Source organism: Canis lupus, chromosome 34 (genome assembly GCF_048164855.1).
Source record: "Canis lupus baileyi chromosome 34, mCanLup2.hap1, whole genome shotgun sequence".
In the NCBI taxonomy this organism is placed as follows: domain Eukaryota; kingdom Metazoa; phylum Chordata; class Mammalia; order Carnivora; family Canidae; genus Canis; species Canis lupus.
In genome coordinates this window covers 23661070-23678938 of record NC_132871.1, presented here as the reverse complement: position 1 = coordinate 23678938, position 17869 = coordinate 23661070, and the positions used below count along the sequence as shown (strand labels likewise).

General features: G+C 32.9%; 1 protein-coding gene across 7 annotated transcripts in view; it reads left to right on the top strand.

Moving 5' to 3' along the window:
• SLC4A10 (solute carrier family 4 member 10) overlaps positions 1 to 17869 on the top strand; it is a 285441-nt gene that overhangs the window by 71903 nt on the left and 195669 nt on the right. For 3 of the 7 annotated variants that reach the window (XM_072811534.1, XM_072811529.1, XM_072811533.1), the window contains exon 1: positions 6153 to 6460. The exons of 1 other annotated variant lie outside the window; for it this stretch is intronic. In XM_072811534.1, coding sequence (XP_072667635.1) covers positions 6380 to 6460 — 81 coding nt within the window. In that variant the 5' untranslated portion in view covers positions 6153 to 6379. Of the gene's footprint in view, positions 1 to 6152; positions 6461 to 17869 lie in introns of those variants that run through there. 3 more of the 7 variants (XM_072811528.1, XM_072811532.1, XM_072811531.1) reach the window with 2 other exon arrangements.

Below are 17869 nucleotides of genomic sequence, written 5' to 3'. Positions count from 1 at the left end.
AGATTTCAGGAGGCCACAAAATCCATCTTTCTGTTTGTATGTTTCATAGTTTGGAAGAGTGAATTAGCATTGTACTGGGTGAATTATTCTTCATCTTTAGATTCATTCATTCCATAGATGTCACAGAGAAAAAAATAAAGACTAATTTTGTATTTGTAATTGCATTTTTAAAATGAAGTATAGTCAATATACAATGTTATATTATTTTCAGGTGTATAACATAGTGATTTGACAATTCTGTGCATTACACAGTGCTCACCATCTGTCACCATACAAAGTTATTATGGTACTGCTGTCTATATTCCCTATGCTGCATTGATTTTTATATATTTTTTAATTTTTTCCTGTGCTGCACTTGGTTTTAATTCGTTAACTTTACTATTTTTAGTACCATTTATTCCAAGGTTGCTGTTTGCTTTATAATCTTAGGGTATATTCCTTAGAGACTAGTGTTATATCTTTGTGTATATGTATAGAAACAGAGAAGCTTATTTTTTCTAAGTTTTTGTTATTGTTGTTAGAAAATGTATAAACAAAACTGTATTTGGTTTAATTATCCTAATTTAAGTCTTTGTCTTAATGTATGCCCAGTTTTCCTTTATTTTGATATTAACATATTGAGACTGTTATTCTACATAAAGATTATGTGATAATACCCAGTTCTGGCAAGGCAATGAAGAAATAAGATGTTTTTGTTGGAGAATGTAAATGGACATAACCCTTCTGGAGGGTAATTTGGCAGTTTTTATCCAAAACTTCAAAAATATTTATGCTTGGTCCAGTAAGTTTACTTACTCCAATTTATTCTAAGGAAGTAGAAAATATATATAAGGCTGTTTCCAGAAAGTTGTTTATTGTGCTATTATTTATTATATTGAAAAATGGAAAAAAAAACCTAATATGTCTAAGAATAGGGATTTGGTTAAATGTAGTTTGGTACCTCTATTTGATAGAATTACATTTAGTCATTAAACATTGTTATAGAAAACTTCTTTCACATAACATCGAAGCTAGTGTGAGAACTGATTTGCCAGAAACAGTCTGTACCAGCATTAACTCAATAGAAATAGTGTGAAATTAAACAGTCACACACATGTATAATAATAAATGATATGCAAGGCACATCAGTAATTTTTTATTTTTTAGAGACAGGGAGGGTGAGCTAGCAGGGGAGGGGCAGAGGGAGAGGGAGAGAATCTTAAGCAGACTCCACACATAGGGCAGAGCCCACCGCCATGGGACTTGTTCTCACGACCTTGAGATCATGATCTGAGCCAAAATCAAGAGTTGGATGCTTAACTGACGGAGCCACCCAGGGGCCCTTAAGAATGATTTTTAAAGTATAGATAACCTGGGATCCCTGGGTGGCTCAGTGGTTTGGCACCTGCCTTTGGCCCAGGGCGCGATCCTGGAGACCCGAGATCGAGTCCCACGTCAGGCTCCCTGCATGGGGCCTGCTTCTCCCTCTGCCTGTGTCTCTGCCTCTCTCTCTCTCTGTGTGACTATCATGAATAAATAAATAAAATCTTAAAAAAAATAAAGTATAGATAATCTAATAGAAGTAGATTTGAATATTTTCATTAAATTAGAGTAGAAATATGAGTCAAACATTAGGGAGACTGAAATTTGAGGAATAATTTTTAGTGGAAAGAGAAAGCATATGAGAAGAGTAGTTCAACTTTAAAATACTTCTCAGAAACTTTTTTCTATTTTTATTAGAGAAATCATGAATTCTGGGATATATATTCATAAAATAAGTCATGTTGGGGGCTGTCTTTTAAAATTCACTATTTCATCTCTTTTTTTAGTGTATATTTTACATAGTCATGATTGTACCACATAAGTATATTTGGGATCTTGTTTTTCACTTATTCTATGATCCACATTTTCCTTTGTCATTAGCATCTTTCATTCATAATACTCAGTGGTTGCATGGCATTTCATTTTTGTTATAATTTAATTAAACTTTTTCTTATATTCCTGTTTTTTCTCTTATAGTGTGGCACTAAACATCTTTGTACATTAACCTTTATCTGCACTATTTATTTGGACAGATTCTTTAAACTGGATGTACTGGAAAGATTAAAATATTTTTAAGTAACTTTTCCAAATTACTTTGAAAAGTTGAACTATTTTATGATTTTTAAAGCAGTAATATATAAAACAAAGTTTTTCAGAGGTATTCTTTGAAATAAATTATCTTTAAATAAAAATAAAAATAGATGCTTTATGATAAAAATATACTTTAATAAAAACCTTTTGATTCTTATGGATATGTTTCTGAGGTATTTACTATGTTTCACAATCTACCAAAAATGTATGAAACTATTAAAATGGAAGTTACTTTAATTAATGAAGAGAAACTACATTATTACAAAGATATAATCAAAAGACTGTGATTTTATTGTTGAAAATGTGAAACTAGGAGACAGAAATTCTGAATTCTGCCATTGGTCCTGCTATTAGCTGACCTTGGACAGGTCACTTCTCTAAATTTCAGCTACCTTATCTGGAAAGACGGCTTTGGATCACATACTTCCTGAAAAGTGAAAAATAGAAGCTAAGTATGTATTGATTATTGTAAAGCTCTTGCTGTTTTTAAGATGCTGATCATTTATTATTTGGTATAGTCTGACAGTCAACAAATCATTAACTACATAAAGTTAGTTTTGATTTATGCTTTTTACTCTTTTGGTTCTTTCTTCATTCAGACTAAGGGGTTCCTTTGTTATGGCTTTGGCTTTGTTAGATTTGTTAGGGAAATTGTAGAAGCATTGTGCCTTACTATTACAAGAATACCTTAACACTGTATGAGTAGCGATTTGTATGAATAATTTTTTTTCACAGAGCAATGGTCATCTAAAAAAATGGATATCTATTTTTTTTTATTGGTTAGTCCATGCTAAATTATTATTAAGTGGGTCAAATAATGAAGTATAAATACATAACTTTTCCATTTAAATTATTTTGTCAACTAGATGGTAGAGAAATTAAAAGCTTTGTATTCCCAATTTCATATTTTTATTGCAGAGATTAAGTGTGTTGGCAAGAAAACTCTGAAGAAAATTAGATTATATATACTAATTAATAATGTCCATGAAAACAAAGTTTATATCCGTGTTATGACAAAGTATGTGAAAGAAAATCTCAATTTTTTGTTTATTTCTCGTTTATTTAGTTATTTATAGTAACTGTTATGCACAATATGAGAAGACAGAGATGAAAGATAAAATAAGACTTCTCACAATTTTCTGGCTATTTTATAAAAACTAGTTATATACACATGAAAAGGATAAATAACAATACAACAGAGCATGTGATGAAAGTATATTGATTGTCAAATTGAAATCTGTAATAAAGGAGAAGGTTAGGGAACCAATCTTACATTTCTCTCTCCCTCATTTTTCACAATCCCCATATCCTCTCTTTTAACTAAAAATTGGATAGATCACTAAAAAGTGATAGATCTAGAATCTATCAGTTTCTTTCCACTTCTATTGCTACCATTTTTGTTTAGACCATATATCCCCTGACCAAAATTACATACCTTGTCTCTCTTTCTTCAGTTTTGTTTTATATACCTGTTTCTATGCCATAGCCAGGGTAATTTAAAACTACAAAAGTGGTTATGTTTGATGGCTTCTCATTCCCCTAAGGATAAAGCTCAATGACTTCTAAGCTTTAAATGGTTTCTAAAGCTTCCTGTGCTTGGACTTTGGCTCATTCTTCTAGTCTTATCTCTCCCTTCTCTCCCACTTACCCTACATGGCCCAACCACCTGTATTTACCACTCTTGAATTGACCAGAATCTCACTTAAGGAGATACATTCTGATCCCTAGACTAAGGTCAGATGCCCTGTTACTGCTGTTATATTGCCTCCTAATTCTTCTATTAAAACAAATCGTGTTTAAAACTTAATTATCTGCTTTTGTGATGGCATATTTTGTGTTGTCAGGAAGTCTCTAGCACTTATATGGTGTCTGAACATAGAAGGTGTTTGATATTTTATACATTAAAGAATTAAAATAGAAAGGGAGATCATGTAGTTTAGGAGGATCTTATTGAGAAGGTAGGTCTTTGAGAACGAGTTCCTAGTTTGATTACAAGAGAGAAAATACTGCATAGATAAATGATGTTTCCCTACATCTAATTTTCATCCAGGTGTGTAATTGTATACATACAGCCAAAATACAAAATTCTTTGTCTGGACTTGTGCAATTAGAGTAGCAGCTTCTCTACAGAGATAGCGTGGCTCAGGCTATTAAATCAAATTTCTTAATTTTTTACAAAACAATTGTATAGATTTTATGTGTGATAACTGTTTTTTCCAGATATATTGAGATATAATTGACATAGAACATTGTGTAAGTTTGAGGTGTAAACATGTTGATTTGATACACTTATATATAGTAAAATAATTATCACCAGAGTGTAACTTTCAAGTACGTAATACTATATTATTAACAATAATGACTATGCTGTACATTAGCTCTCCAGAATTTATCTTCTAACTGGAATTTTGTACTCTTTTATCTCCCCTTTTGTCCCAATTCCTCCACCTTTTCCCCCACCGCCAGCTTCTTAAAGAAGCACAATCTTTTAAGATTCATTTTGACTAGTCTCCATGATGATGCATTTTATTATGCATCAAATGTCTTGAGTCGGAGAAGGGAGATTATACTGAGGTATTAGTCTACATTTATCGAAAACATTTTCTCTAAGCACTTTAGCTATCATTAAATTTTATTTAGTTTATTTCACAAGTTTATAAACAAAATTTTCATAGGTATATAAGTAAAGTCTTCATTAACTCAGGCTATGCATAATGTGAAGGCTGTTTTAGGATAATAATACATTGTGCTTGGTGTCCTGATTTTGAATTCAGTTAAATTGGTTATAATTTTAGTCTATTTTATATTTCTAAAATACAATCTTTCATCACATGGTAAAGAAAATATTTCCAATATTACACTGAATGTTAACTAACTGGAATTTAGTATTTAGAGTACCCCCCCCCAAGAGAAAATATTTCCATTTATAATTTTAGAGGATATTGTTTTTCTTTCTTTCCTGATTCTGCTATGTTGTGGTGAAAGAAAGCGTAAGACCCTTGCTGAACACAAATAAGATGTAGTGAAAAATCACAATAAAAATGCCTATAGGGGGAATCCCTGGGTGGCGCAGCCTTTGGCCCAGGCGCGATCCTGGAGACCCGGGATCGAATCCCACGTCGGGCTCCCGGTTCATGGAGCCTGCTTCTCTCTCTGCCTGTGTCTCTGCTTCTCTCTCTCTCTCTCTCTGATGACTATCATAAGTAAATAAAATTTAAAAAAAAATGCCTATAGGTTACATAGGTTTTGCTCCTAGGGTTAACCATGAGGTCTTGGAATTTGGCAATAGCACATTGTGTATATAAAACTCTTTGTGTATATAGAACTCTTTAGAAGAAGATGTTAAAATATAAAAGGTATTTTGATTTGAAGCATGTTGGTCTAAAGAATATGAAATAAAAATGAAGTTCTTGAGAGGCCCCTAGGTGGCCCAGTTAAGTGTCCAACTCTTAGTTTTGGCTCAGATCGTGATCTCAGGGCTGTGAGATGGACCCCTGCATTGGGCTTAAAAGACCCCTTCTTTTTCTCTCCTTCTGCCCCTTTCCCTTTCCTCCAAATAAATAAATAAATAAATAAATAAATAAATAAGTCTTTAAAAAATGAAGTTATAGAGAATTAAAGGTAAATATGCACTTATCTATTTATCAACTGTTAAACGCAGTTTTCAAGATGCTAGAATAAAAATTTTTCATATTTAGGACTTCTAATTTTGATGGGTTGGATGAATAATGATACATATGGTTTGGAGGAAAGATTCCTTTAAAAGAGAGTACAATTTGCTTATTAAATCATTATACTAAAGCTTAATCATGTAGAAAAATCCTGACTAATAATTAAGAATTGATATTTTAACATGGCATTTTCAGCAGACACATTGGATACTTAATTAAGCAGAACATTGCTTATTTTTTAAAGGATTGACAACATTAAACTCTTTTTGGCAAGTGACATTTTTATAGTAGCAGAAGTGGGAAACCTAAAGGATGTGGCTCATTCTCTGTTTGGATGATACAGAATTGCTCCAAGCAGTAAGCTTACTGTTTTCAGACAGCATTAGCAGCCTCAGCAAATACAACTGTGTCATCCTGCCTTAATACTGGGTGTTTGTAACTGCAGAGGAGACGATAAACAATATATGAGATTTTGTATCTTCTTGATGGCTTAAACAGATACTGATGGGACAGATCTGCTGTTTGATGTTTTCTTCACTAGCCCTGAAGATGCTGAGACATAGAGATGGCTGTGATTATCTTTTATAAGACAGGAAATGCAATCTTTAGGGGTTTCTGGAAATAGAAAGGTCATGCAGTCTGGAACCTGTGAGCCTTTTCAATCTCTAAGTCATCAGGTATGACCTCATGAATTATGATGATACTATTAGATTGTAGGGTTACTGCTTTTTCTAGCTCTTAGTCATGTAGAATATATTAATCAATGTAATTGTTTATTATTATCAGATTTTTCTTAGGATATTTGAATATCTGATATTTATAGAAATAGACAACAGCTGAACAATATGAATTTTAGAAATGTGTGTGTGTGAGTTCGTGTTTACTTTAGCTTTCTTTTTTGGGGATGTGGGGAGTAAGGAAAGAGATTCTTTTTTGTGATTAAAAGCAAGGTTTGGGGCTCTACAGATTTTTCCAGATTAAGCCTGATCCTGTACAAATTGCATTTCTTATTTCGAATGATAAAAATTGCATAATTCAAACTGAGAAAGATATAGCTAGCTAGCAGCTTATAGATAGTGACATAATAAAAAGATTTTTTGTCTGGAATTTCTTAAGAACAGAAATATTGCCACCATTGTAGTGTGTAACCACACAGTAATTCAAGTTTGATGAGTAGAATCATGTTTACCAGAATCTGAGCTATAAGCTGATTTCCTGAAATTTGTATTTCAGTATCTGAACTGTTTTAAAAGGCAAACATTTAAAGTATTTCTCAGATCTATTGAAATAATGATGCTCTTGGTCCTCTTAATGTAGATATCTGCTTAAGGCATTGTTTATAGCTGAAAGCAGATGATAAATCTGTTTTTTGTTTTTCCCTTTGTTTTTTTACAAAGAATGCTTGTGACATTTAAGCTTAAGATTTTTCTGATCCGGAGATACTCCGCATTAGCTTACTTTCATTTTCAAAATGAAAAGGCTTGACTACATTATGCATGTTAATTACAAAGAGTAGAGAATCGTCAGAGCAAAGAATTTGGATTTATATGTCCACTTTATCCTGAAGCTCTGGTATTTATTTTAAACTATTTTTATCGAGTTATAATGCATTTAACTTTGTTTTGTATAGCATTTCCTCAGAATTACATACTTGGGCAAGAAAACGTGCCTGTGTTCGACATTCCAGTTTTGAAAAGATATTTCATTTTTTAAGATTACGCATAATTAATTCTTCCTTAATTTTAGAGGATTTGTCAGATACTTGACTAGGTATTGCATATTCAATGAGTAAAAGAAGAATGTTGCAGCATTTCTCAACAGAAAGATAAGTTTTGTCTTCATGATTCTGTAGTATGGTTAGGACGTAATACCTCATCAGGGTGATGCTATAGTAATAAAAATGAATATGTTTATCAGAATACAGAATTGGGACTCTAAATCAGTGATTTAATTTGGTTAAGGGGTTAGTTTCTTCTTTTTAATTAAAAACACATTAAAAATTATACCTACTGATATTGGCTATAATTTATATGTTATTCAGGCTACTTAGCCAGCTTATATTCTTATTAGTAGGGAAGATTGCCATATTCTTAAGCTTGATTAGTTTTGGAATGATTTGAATATACCTTTTAGTTGCTACAAAACCTGTTTAATCTGTTAGAATTTATTTCCAGTATTTGCATGTATTAGTCGCTATGAGTACATTCTGTTTCTTGGCATTGTTTTGGGATTCCTCTAGGTATTGGTTTTACAGCATTCTGCTATTTTTCACCGTATTTATGACCTTTCAGAGGAACTAAACCGTAAAGATTTTTGGTTACTTTCCTTGAGTAGCACTTTACAGATTTCCAGTAATTTTGTAAGGTGAAAAAATTACTGCCTTAGAATTGTCATTTCTGTCACAAATCACAAACAAATTTCTCTCTGTTGCTATGTCAAAATGTATTACCTTAAAAAGTAAAGATTGGTTATAATGTCACAGACAGTTAAATTTAATGTCAACCTTTTTCCGCATGCAGCAAGATGATCTTGACCTTTTGGATGGAATTGATTGTAAATCTGTCCAGTAATGATTGGTCATCTGCTTTTTACAATAGCTGCCTCTGTCTTTACTATTTGTAAGCTGTCTATAAGTAACTATTTGAGTAATTGTTCAGTTTGGTCAGCATTATATAGAAGCTGATCATTTGCACAATGCTGTATTTGGTGTTGTGAGAAATACAGAGAAGAAAAAGTTGTTTTTTGCTTTCAAGGAGATTATAAGAAAATGTACACAATAAGCCATGCTTATGTTTTGAATTGGCTTTTCAAAGATGGTATGCTACAATCAGTTTTAACTTCATATAAACCGATGAATCCTTGGATAAGTTACATATAACACTTTTTCTTTTCATGTACATTTCTTGGTATTAGAGAAATAAAAGATTGGATCAAACTGTATAATTATTTCATAATTTTGATAACTGTATCAAATTATTTTATAATGCATATTTTGCTATAACAAGGCATTATAAACTGTGAATCAATAAAATAATTTTGTATGTTTTGTTAGCTGTAGTTGGCAATTGATGTTGAGAATAAGATGGATCTAGCTCATTGGCAGGAAACAGAAGCAAGGACCTCAAGAATCAGCTTAAAACAGCGATGAGACCAGGTCCAATCTAATTACGTATTATGGAAGGGAGCTTTGACTTCATAGGGATTAAACTTTGGAAATAAAGAGTAGAAAGTTTAGGAGTGTTTGAGCTAACTAGGTCACTAGAGAGTTTTTTTCAATAAAATGGGGGGATAGGATTCACTTCACGTTTTGAGAAAGGGACTTGTATGGATGTAGGTCTTAGCCAGCTAGCTATTGGACCTCCAGGCACCACTTCTTTTCTCCTTCATACCAGTATGCTGGCTGACAGTAGCAGGGAGGTGGGGGAGCAAATGGAAAAGCCTTGTTTCCCACAGAATCCTAAACTGGGGCATGTTGCCCAATAGTGTCTCAAAAATGCTTGTTTCCTTGTATTAGAGCAACAGAAAATTGATAATGCAAATTCTTCTGGTTTATAATAGCTAGCTGGCTGCAGTAAGAGGTGGTAAGTATGGTGGTTAAGAATCTGGGCTTCATGTTTACTGGGTTCAGATCTTAGCTATACTACCCTTACCAGCTATATGATCTTGGGCAAGTTACTTAACATTTCTGGGTATCAGTTTCCTTATTTGTAATATAGAGATAGTAATGGTACCTGCCTCAAAAAGTTATTGTTAAGACCAAGTGAGATAATGTATATAAATTATTTATAAGACTACCTGGTATATAACAAGAACATTATTACCAAAACTTTTTGTTGACAAAACATTAGTGTATACTCTATAAGCTAAGATGGGTTATTGGCACGTGCTGGTAATGGTAGTCATGCAGTTTAGTTTCATTACCTCTTCTTTATTCTCCTTATCAAATAAGGGATTCAGTAAAAAACATATGGTACACTGAAATGAAGTTGGCTATAAAAATGCAAACAAAGAAGGACATCCTATATCTGATTAAATTCTAATATTTACTGATTATAGGAATAATCAGTAAAAGCGTTATGTTTAAAGTTTTTTTTGCATCTAGTTATTAGGCTGACTTAAACTTTTATTAGTAGTCTGTGTATAGATTCTTTGCTTTCTTGTATTATACCAACCACTTCATTAATGGCAAAAAAGATTACTGGACATTGGCAGATCTTCATTAGTTGTAGTTGAAGATTAAAATTTAGGAGAAAAAAATCCAAGTTTAAAAAAATAATAGAGAAGTTATATAGCTTAGATGTAATGATCTGAGTTATTTTTTAATCATTAAAAATGTCCAGGACAAAAACCTTCACTGAAAGTTAAACACAACTTGTTTTATTTGTCTTAGTTTTATTTTAAATTTTATTTGTTAATAAATATTTTTATTCTAGATGAAAGACTAAAATGACATGTGCTATAAATACAATACTGTATATGAATAGAACAATTTATGTTCCTATTTGATAGAGTATGCTATTTTGAATTGCTAGTGTTTATTAATGTAAAAACATCTATAGTTGACCCCTGGGCAATGGGGTGGGGGGTATAGTTAGGGTTGCTGATACCTTGCACAGTTGAAAATCTGTACATAACTTTGACTTCCCTAAAACTTAACTACACAGAGCCTACTGTTGGCTGAAGTCTTACCGATAACATAAAGTCAATTTTATCTGTTAACGCCTATTTTATCTGTTATATATATTACATACTGTATTCTTACCACAAAGTAAGCTAGAGAAAAGAAAATGTTAAGAAAATCATGAAGAAGAGAAAATATATCTGTAGTACTGTACTGTATTTATTTCAAAAGTATCCACATATAAATGGACCCATCCCCTTCAAACCCATGTTGTTCTCTTAAGCTCCAGAGTCCAAGTGAGTAATTTGATATTTGGATGAAGTATAAATGCCTAAATGTTACATTTTATGATATCTTTGCATTTTAGTTCTAGTCTCTTGAGCAATTTCCTCAACATGCAACTATTTCCCCCACATTGGCACTGGGTCACTCGAATCTCAGTACAATGCCATTTCTTCAAACAAACAAAAAATCCCACAAAATCCTGTGATGTTCTAGTGAGCATAGTATTGGGCAAAGATATAAAGACTAATAGGTCTTTGCTTCAGGAAGTCACAAGTAGTGAGTCGTAAACACTAAATACAAGTAACTGCAACAGAATGTAAAAAGTAGTGAGATTCTTAACGATTCAAAAGAGAGAAGAAAGAGCTCAAATTGTTCTGCTGTGAATTCAGTAAGCAGAGTATTTCAACCTGGGTAGGTAGAAGAGAGGGGAGGCTACATGAGGAATTAGGGAAGTTTGGAAAAATTAGCATTTGAGATAGACCTTGAAGACTGGCCAAGAAGGGGAAAGGTCATTTTGGGCAGAAGAAACAACATTAACAGCAACGGGGGAACAGAAAGCAAATAATACGTTTGAAAAGTATGGAGTAGTTCATTTTGGCTGTAGTCTGGTGGGGGTAATTCAGGCTAACACAGGAAGGTTTGTTGGGACTAGATAGTACAGGGTCTTGAATGGTAGATTATGATTTATAAACTGAGAACATTTCTGTGCTGATCTACTTCTTCTTGGAAGAAAAAAAAAAAACCAAAAGAGCAGCACCTATATTTTGCAGTCATTCTTAGAGCTCTAACCCTCTTGAGACTTTGAAAATGAAAATTAAATTCCTGAGTAGATTTAGTAGTTAGTGGACAAGGTAGGGGGTAGAAGCAAAATGAAGGATTTTAATAAAATTCTCTATCAAAATTGCACGTGAGAGCATTTCTGTCTATCCACAACCACTCAAAAGTCCTAGATTTCAGATCCTAAGAGACCTCCTGCTTGTCCTTGATGTAAACTCTATTTTATTGGTAGGTAATCTGATTTAGCTTTGGCTTTATTTTTGACATTTCCTAGACCAAGGATAATCTAGAGGGATCATTTTAATGCAATGAATATACATGTCACTATGGTGAATATTTGGATAATAAGGACTTTGCTTTAGGGAAAATTGGAAATAGAAATGCTATTGATAATCATGGAAGTCATAGGGTTGTTTTAGCTTTACTCTTTGTTCATTTGGAAATGATACAGTAAACCATCATTGCTAAATACTTTTAATATTGCCTTTAAATCTCCTCCATGCACCAGAGCATTTCAATATTTCCTATGGTTAGTAAAAAATCTGGGTAACATCCAAGAGCAGATTTCCTTTAGATGTGACAGCTGGGGTGTGACTTTGTTATCAGACCCAGGAAGAGGATATTTGTGCATGGGAATTGTGAAAAAATTGTAATTGAATACTCTTACTTAGCACATTATCCATATAAAGTATGTCAGACGTGAAACCCATGGAATACCACAAGAGAGTAAAAATGAAATTGGGCACAATAACTCTTCTGGCTTTATTTTTAGCAGACCCATATAATTGACAATATTCCGTTTCTTTCTGTAGAAGTCTGAATTACTTGAAAACCCCATTTGCTAGTTCTTGTGAGGTTGTTCTTATTAACCTTTATGCTTCCCATTGCCTGGGAAAGAGTCATTTTGTAGTAGGGACCCAACAAAATTTTAGTTCTTGTTTTAGAATGAGATCCATTTCTGGGAAAAAACTTAGAGATCATTGGACTTTGCATTGCTTTAAAACATTTAAAACTTTAAACATTTTTTTATCAAGAAGAAAAGTAAGTAAAAGACATTTAGTGATGTCCTCACCCCCCTCTTTAAAAATGGTAATATTGAAAATATTTCTTTATTAAACCCTTGTTTCTAAAAGGCAAAAGAGCCTAGTTTCAATGAAGTACATTGCCAGATGTGCTGCATATAACTGTGTACATATACTTCTATCCATTTTTTAAAAATATTTATTTATTTATTTTAGAGAGAGAGAGAAAGAGTACAAGTGGGAGGGGCAGAGGCAGAGGGAGAGAGCGTGGAGCCCGACATGGGGCTCCATCTCACAAGGTTGAGATCATGACCAAGAGTTGGTTGCTCAACTCACTGTGCCACCCATTTCTTTTTTAAGAAGATTTTTCATTCAATCTCAAAAGAATTTGAGTCATTGCATAGTATAGAGGGAGGCAGCATAACATAGTAGTTAACAGCTAGAGTTTTTGTGCTGGATCCCTTGTTTGGATCCCTTATTTTACACTTCACGGGCAGTATTATTTCAGGAACATTACCTGATCTCCATTTTCCTCAGTATTGTCATCTGTAAAATGGTGATGCTAAATTATTAATCCCTAGAGTTCTAATGAGAATTGATTGAATTAATCAATACAAGTAAGGCACTGAAACAATGTATAGCTTAACAAATATTAATTATTACTTCCCACTTACATTAGGAACTTATGTATATACAAACACATGTTTAGCACACATATGCGTACATACACCTATATTTAGTGTATATGTGTGTGTATACACATATATATACTTTAATTGTATGTAGTATACTAAGACACTAAGTAGCTTGCCTAAGATTAAAATTGCTAGCAAATGATAGGATGATATGGGACTCAAGCCAGAAAATCTAGCTCTAAAGCTCTTGCTCTTAATCACTGTGTTATATTGCTTAGGGTCATGTACACTTGAATTAGATAGTCACGTGTAAGTTAGTATCTCCTAAATGCCAAATTGAGATAAGAGATGTCAAGGCAAACTGAAACTGCTGTGGAAGACTTCACAGAAGAGGTGTTAGCTTACTTTCATCATACACTTTTTTGATTTCTCTTCCACTACATAAAAAATACATGTAAAGTCATTAGCATAAATCCTGCCATAGTGCACAATAAATTCTAGTTTATTACCATCATAATATTTCTCATAATTTCGTCTCAATCTTCTCTAATTGGTGCAATGTACTATTTGAAAATCATGTACTAATTTATAATTTTTTTCAAGATAATGTTCAGAGTTCAGATAAATGAGAATATATAGTATTTGTCTTCCTCTGACTGCTTTATGTCACTTAGCGTAATGCCCTCAGTCCATCCATGTTGGCACAAATGGAAGATTTCTTTCTTTCTCATGGCTGAATAATATTCCATTATATTTATTTTATCCATTTATCTACCATTGGGCACTTAGGTTATTTCCCTATCTTGCATATTGTGAATAATTTGACAATGAACAGAGGAGTGCAGATAGTTCTTTGAGATAGTGATTTTATTTCTTTTGGATATATACTCAGAAGTGGAATTGTTGCATCATATGGTAGTTTTATTTGTAATTTTTTTGTGGAATGAGGAAGTGATTTTGAAACTTAGCCATCTTGAGTTAAACTTAGTCTAAATTCTATTAGATAGAGACAGACTCTCTCAAACCTTTTAAAATACTGTCCTTTTTGCATATAATGCCTTTGGCTCCTCATTTCTCTTTGTTTTTGTCTGACTCACTCTTTATTATGCCTCAAGATTATTTAGATTAAGCATTGCCTCCTATTGAAACATTCCCTTATTCCTTCAGAATGAATTAGGTGTTTTTCCCTAATGTTTCTCTTGATTCCAGTATTTACCTTAAGTGAAGCCCAATACATTCTGTATTATAGTCATTGATTTTTCCTGTCTTCACTATGAACTGCTTAAGGGCAAAAGCAGTGTCTTATTTCTTTAAAGCTAACACAAATAATTTTTAATACACAAATTAACAAAAATAAATTTTTGTTGAATAACAAAATGGGGAATTAATATGAAAAGTTCATGTAAAAATATAGCCTAGGTCACTTTGGACACCATTAGGAATTTACATCACCTGAGGTATATAAGTAGGGTGGAACCAGACTGAAGCATTCTAAAATTAAATTAAGGAATTATAGATTTATGGTTAACTACTATAATGTCTTTGCAGTGTCTCATACTGGTTAAGAGTACTGACCTGCTTTCAAACTATTCTCTACCCCTTAATAGCTGAGGGTTCTGGGAAGGTTTCTGAGCCTCTTTAAATCTCAGAATACTTAGCTGTTATTGAAGATTTCTATTGAGTTCTAGCACTATGCCTGGCACATTGCAAACCTTACAATGAGTGTTAGTTCTCTTTCTTCTTCTGTTTTTTTTTTTTTTTCTTTTTTTTTGGTTAGTTCTTATTATTATTGCAATTATATGCAAGGATGAGAAAAATCAGACAGTTAAGAGACTGTTTCAGAATGTAGAGTTAAAATTACCCAGTGATTGATCATTCAGATTGCCATCAGAAAACCAAAGTTTTTAGTTCTAGTTCTAGCTCTACTACTGCCTTACTGTAAAGCTTGGATGTATCTTATTTCCTCATACCAAATTACAATAAAAGTAATAGTATTAATGCCTTCTTCACCAGGATGTTATAATCATTTGGGATGTCTAAAGAAAAAAAAATACCTGTCACATTAAAAAAGAGTGGGGATTTATATCTTTTGAAATCATTGATATCACATGCTTTTGTACAAGTTGTGCCATTTGTCTGGAATACTCTTCTTTTTATTCACCTTGATAATCCTATTTGTCCTTTAGGATTCAGTTTAAGTATCAGTTAGTGGTATTGCATTCTTTCCAATAGGTATATAGATCCAGAATGGGAAAGAAATAAAACAAATGGAGTTGAAATCATAGGGAGGCAGATTTTGGTCTCATTCATTCACTCACTCACTAAATTATATATATATATATATATATATATATATATATATATAATGATATATTAATATAATATTAATTAACAATTATAAAAATTGAAATTGTTTGTAAAACACCTCTGTGACAAAGAGGAACCAAGCACAATAAAATTAAGCTGGGATAAACACTAATCACTAAATATGTGGCTAAAAGACATTGTTTCACATATAAATAATGGCCTTTTGCCTTAAAGATGTGTCTCCTTCAAAGAATAACGCCAATCAATACTTTTCAGTTACTTGATGTTAGCGTATTGATAGCTAACTATATCAGGCCCTTTGCCAATCATTTGATTGACTAAGTCACGAAGATGTAATGTTTCTATAGAATTTGAAGTCTTATGTCTTTCTTTTGTTCTTTCTATTTCTCTTCCCTCCTTGAAAATTCTCTAGAAACTTAGAAATAAATGAAGTATACATATACAATGCATTTTTAAGTATTCTTTTCCAAGTGACTATTATTTTTCCAAGTTACTATTATTTAAGAAAATAAATTTTTATATAAATTTTCATGTATATAAGTTCATATTTTATCTATTAAAAGTACTTTTATTCATCAGAGATGACCAGCTCATAATTAGCTGGATTTTCTTTTAAATGTTTTCACTTTTTAAAAATTATTTTTTAAAGATTATATTTATTTATTTGAGAGAGAGAGAGAGAGAGAGAGAAAACACAAGCTGGGGGAGGGGCAAAGGGAGAGGGAGAAGCAGACTCCCTGCCAATCCCAGGACCCTGAGATCATGACCTCAGCCTAAATCAGAGGCTTAACAGCCTGAGCCAGGTGCCCCTAAATGTTTTCACATTTTAAATGACAAATATAGCTACTACACAGTCAATGTTAATAGATTTTGCATCTCAAAAGCAGGCAATTTAGCAATTTGGCAATTGTGAATCCTTCTCTGATCCTTTTCATTGTCATCATGGACTTAGGAAAACTGATTATCTGCCTAAAATGAGAAAAGCTTATCTTCAATGTCATATTTATTCATTTCTTGGTTTGGTTTGTGTTCTCCAAGCTTGGACTGATTTCTGTCACAATCTCAAGAAGATGGGGGAATCTGAAGTAGAGAGGAAATGGATGCTGTGCTGTGTGAATACCTGAGATTTTTGTCTTGACTTTTTGGGGGACCTGAATTTTCTCATCTTTATTTATTTTTTAAGATTTTATTTATTTATTCATGAGAGACACAGAGAAAGAGAGAGAGGCAGAGACAGAGGCAGAGGGAGAAGCAGGCTCCATGCAGGAAGCCCGATGTGGGACTCGATCCTGGTACTCCAGGATCATGCCCTGGGCCGAAGACAGGAACTCAAGGCTGAGCCACCCAGCGTCGGTTCTCATCTTTAAAATAGGGATCCTGCTGGGTGGCGCAGCGGTTTAGCGCCTGCCTTTGGCCCAGGGCGCGATCCTGCAGACCCGGGATCGAATCCCACGTCGGGCTCCCGGTGCGTAGAGCCTGCTTCTCCCTCTGCCTATGTCTCTGCCCCCCCCACCCCTCTGTGTGTGACTATCATAAATAAATAAATAAATAAATAAATAAATAAATAAATTTAAAAAAAAGTAAAAAAATAAATAAATAAAATAAGGATCCTGTGTCTGTCTTCAGCTCAGGTCATGATCTCAGGGTCCTGGAATTGAGCCCCATATTGGATCCCCTGCTTAGCGGGGAGTCTGCTTCTCCTTCTCCCTCTGTGGCTTCTCCTTCTAGTGTTCTCTCTGTCAAGTAAATAAATAAAATCCTTTTTTTTTTTTTTAATTAAAGGATCATTGATTGGATGATTTTACAGTCCTCCCAGAAGCCATACTCCAGGTCTATTATTCTGATATTTCCAATTTTTAAATCTTAAACCAAAATTAACCTTTCTTTGTTCACATAGTTATAATTATGTGTTGGGGCATCTACATTTTTTTTTCATCCTTTCTTTTCCCATAACGTTGACCTCTTCTTTTAGGTATTTTTCATTGGTTTTTCTCACAATTCCATTATTTTCATCCCTTTTCCTTTTAAAATCTCTGCTCTTACTTAGCTATTTCTGCACCAAAGAGTCTATTCTTTACTCTCTATTTTCTTGAGTTCTTCTTTTAAGACCTATCTTCATTTCATTAAATAAAGTATGTTCTACCATTCTATTCCATTTTAAAGGAGTACTTTTAAACAACTACCCAATTGTGCTCATTGTTTTGATGCAAAGACAGTAATTTATTTACCTATATACTTCTGTTGAATTTTCCAACATTTAATCTCTACAAATATGAATATTAAGAAATTATCTATATTAGTGAGAAATTGAATAAAAATCTAAGTGGCTAATACCACAGGAAAGATTAATTAAACTACATAGCATCAACCTTTTAAAATATATAACCACTAGATAGTATAATTTGGAGAAGTATGAAT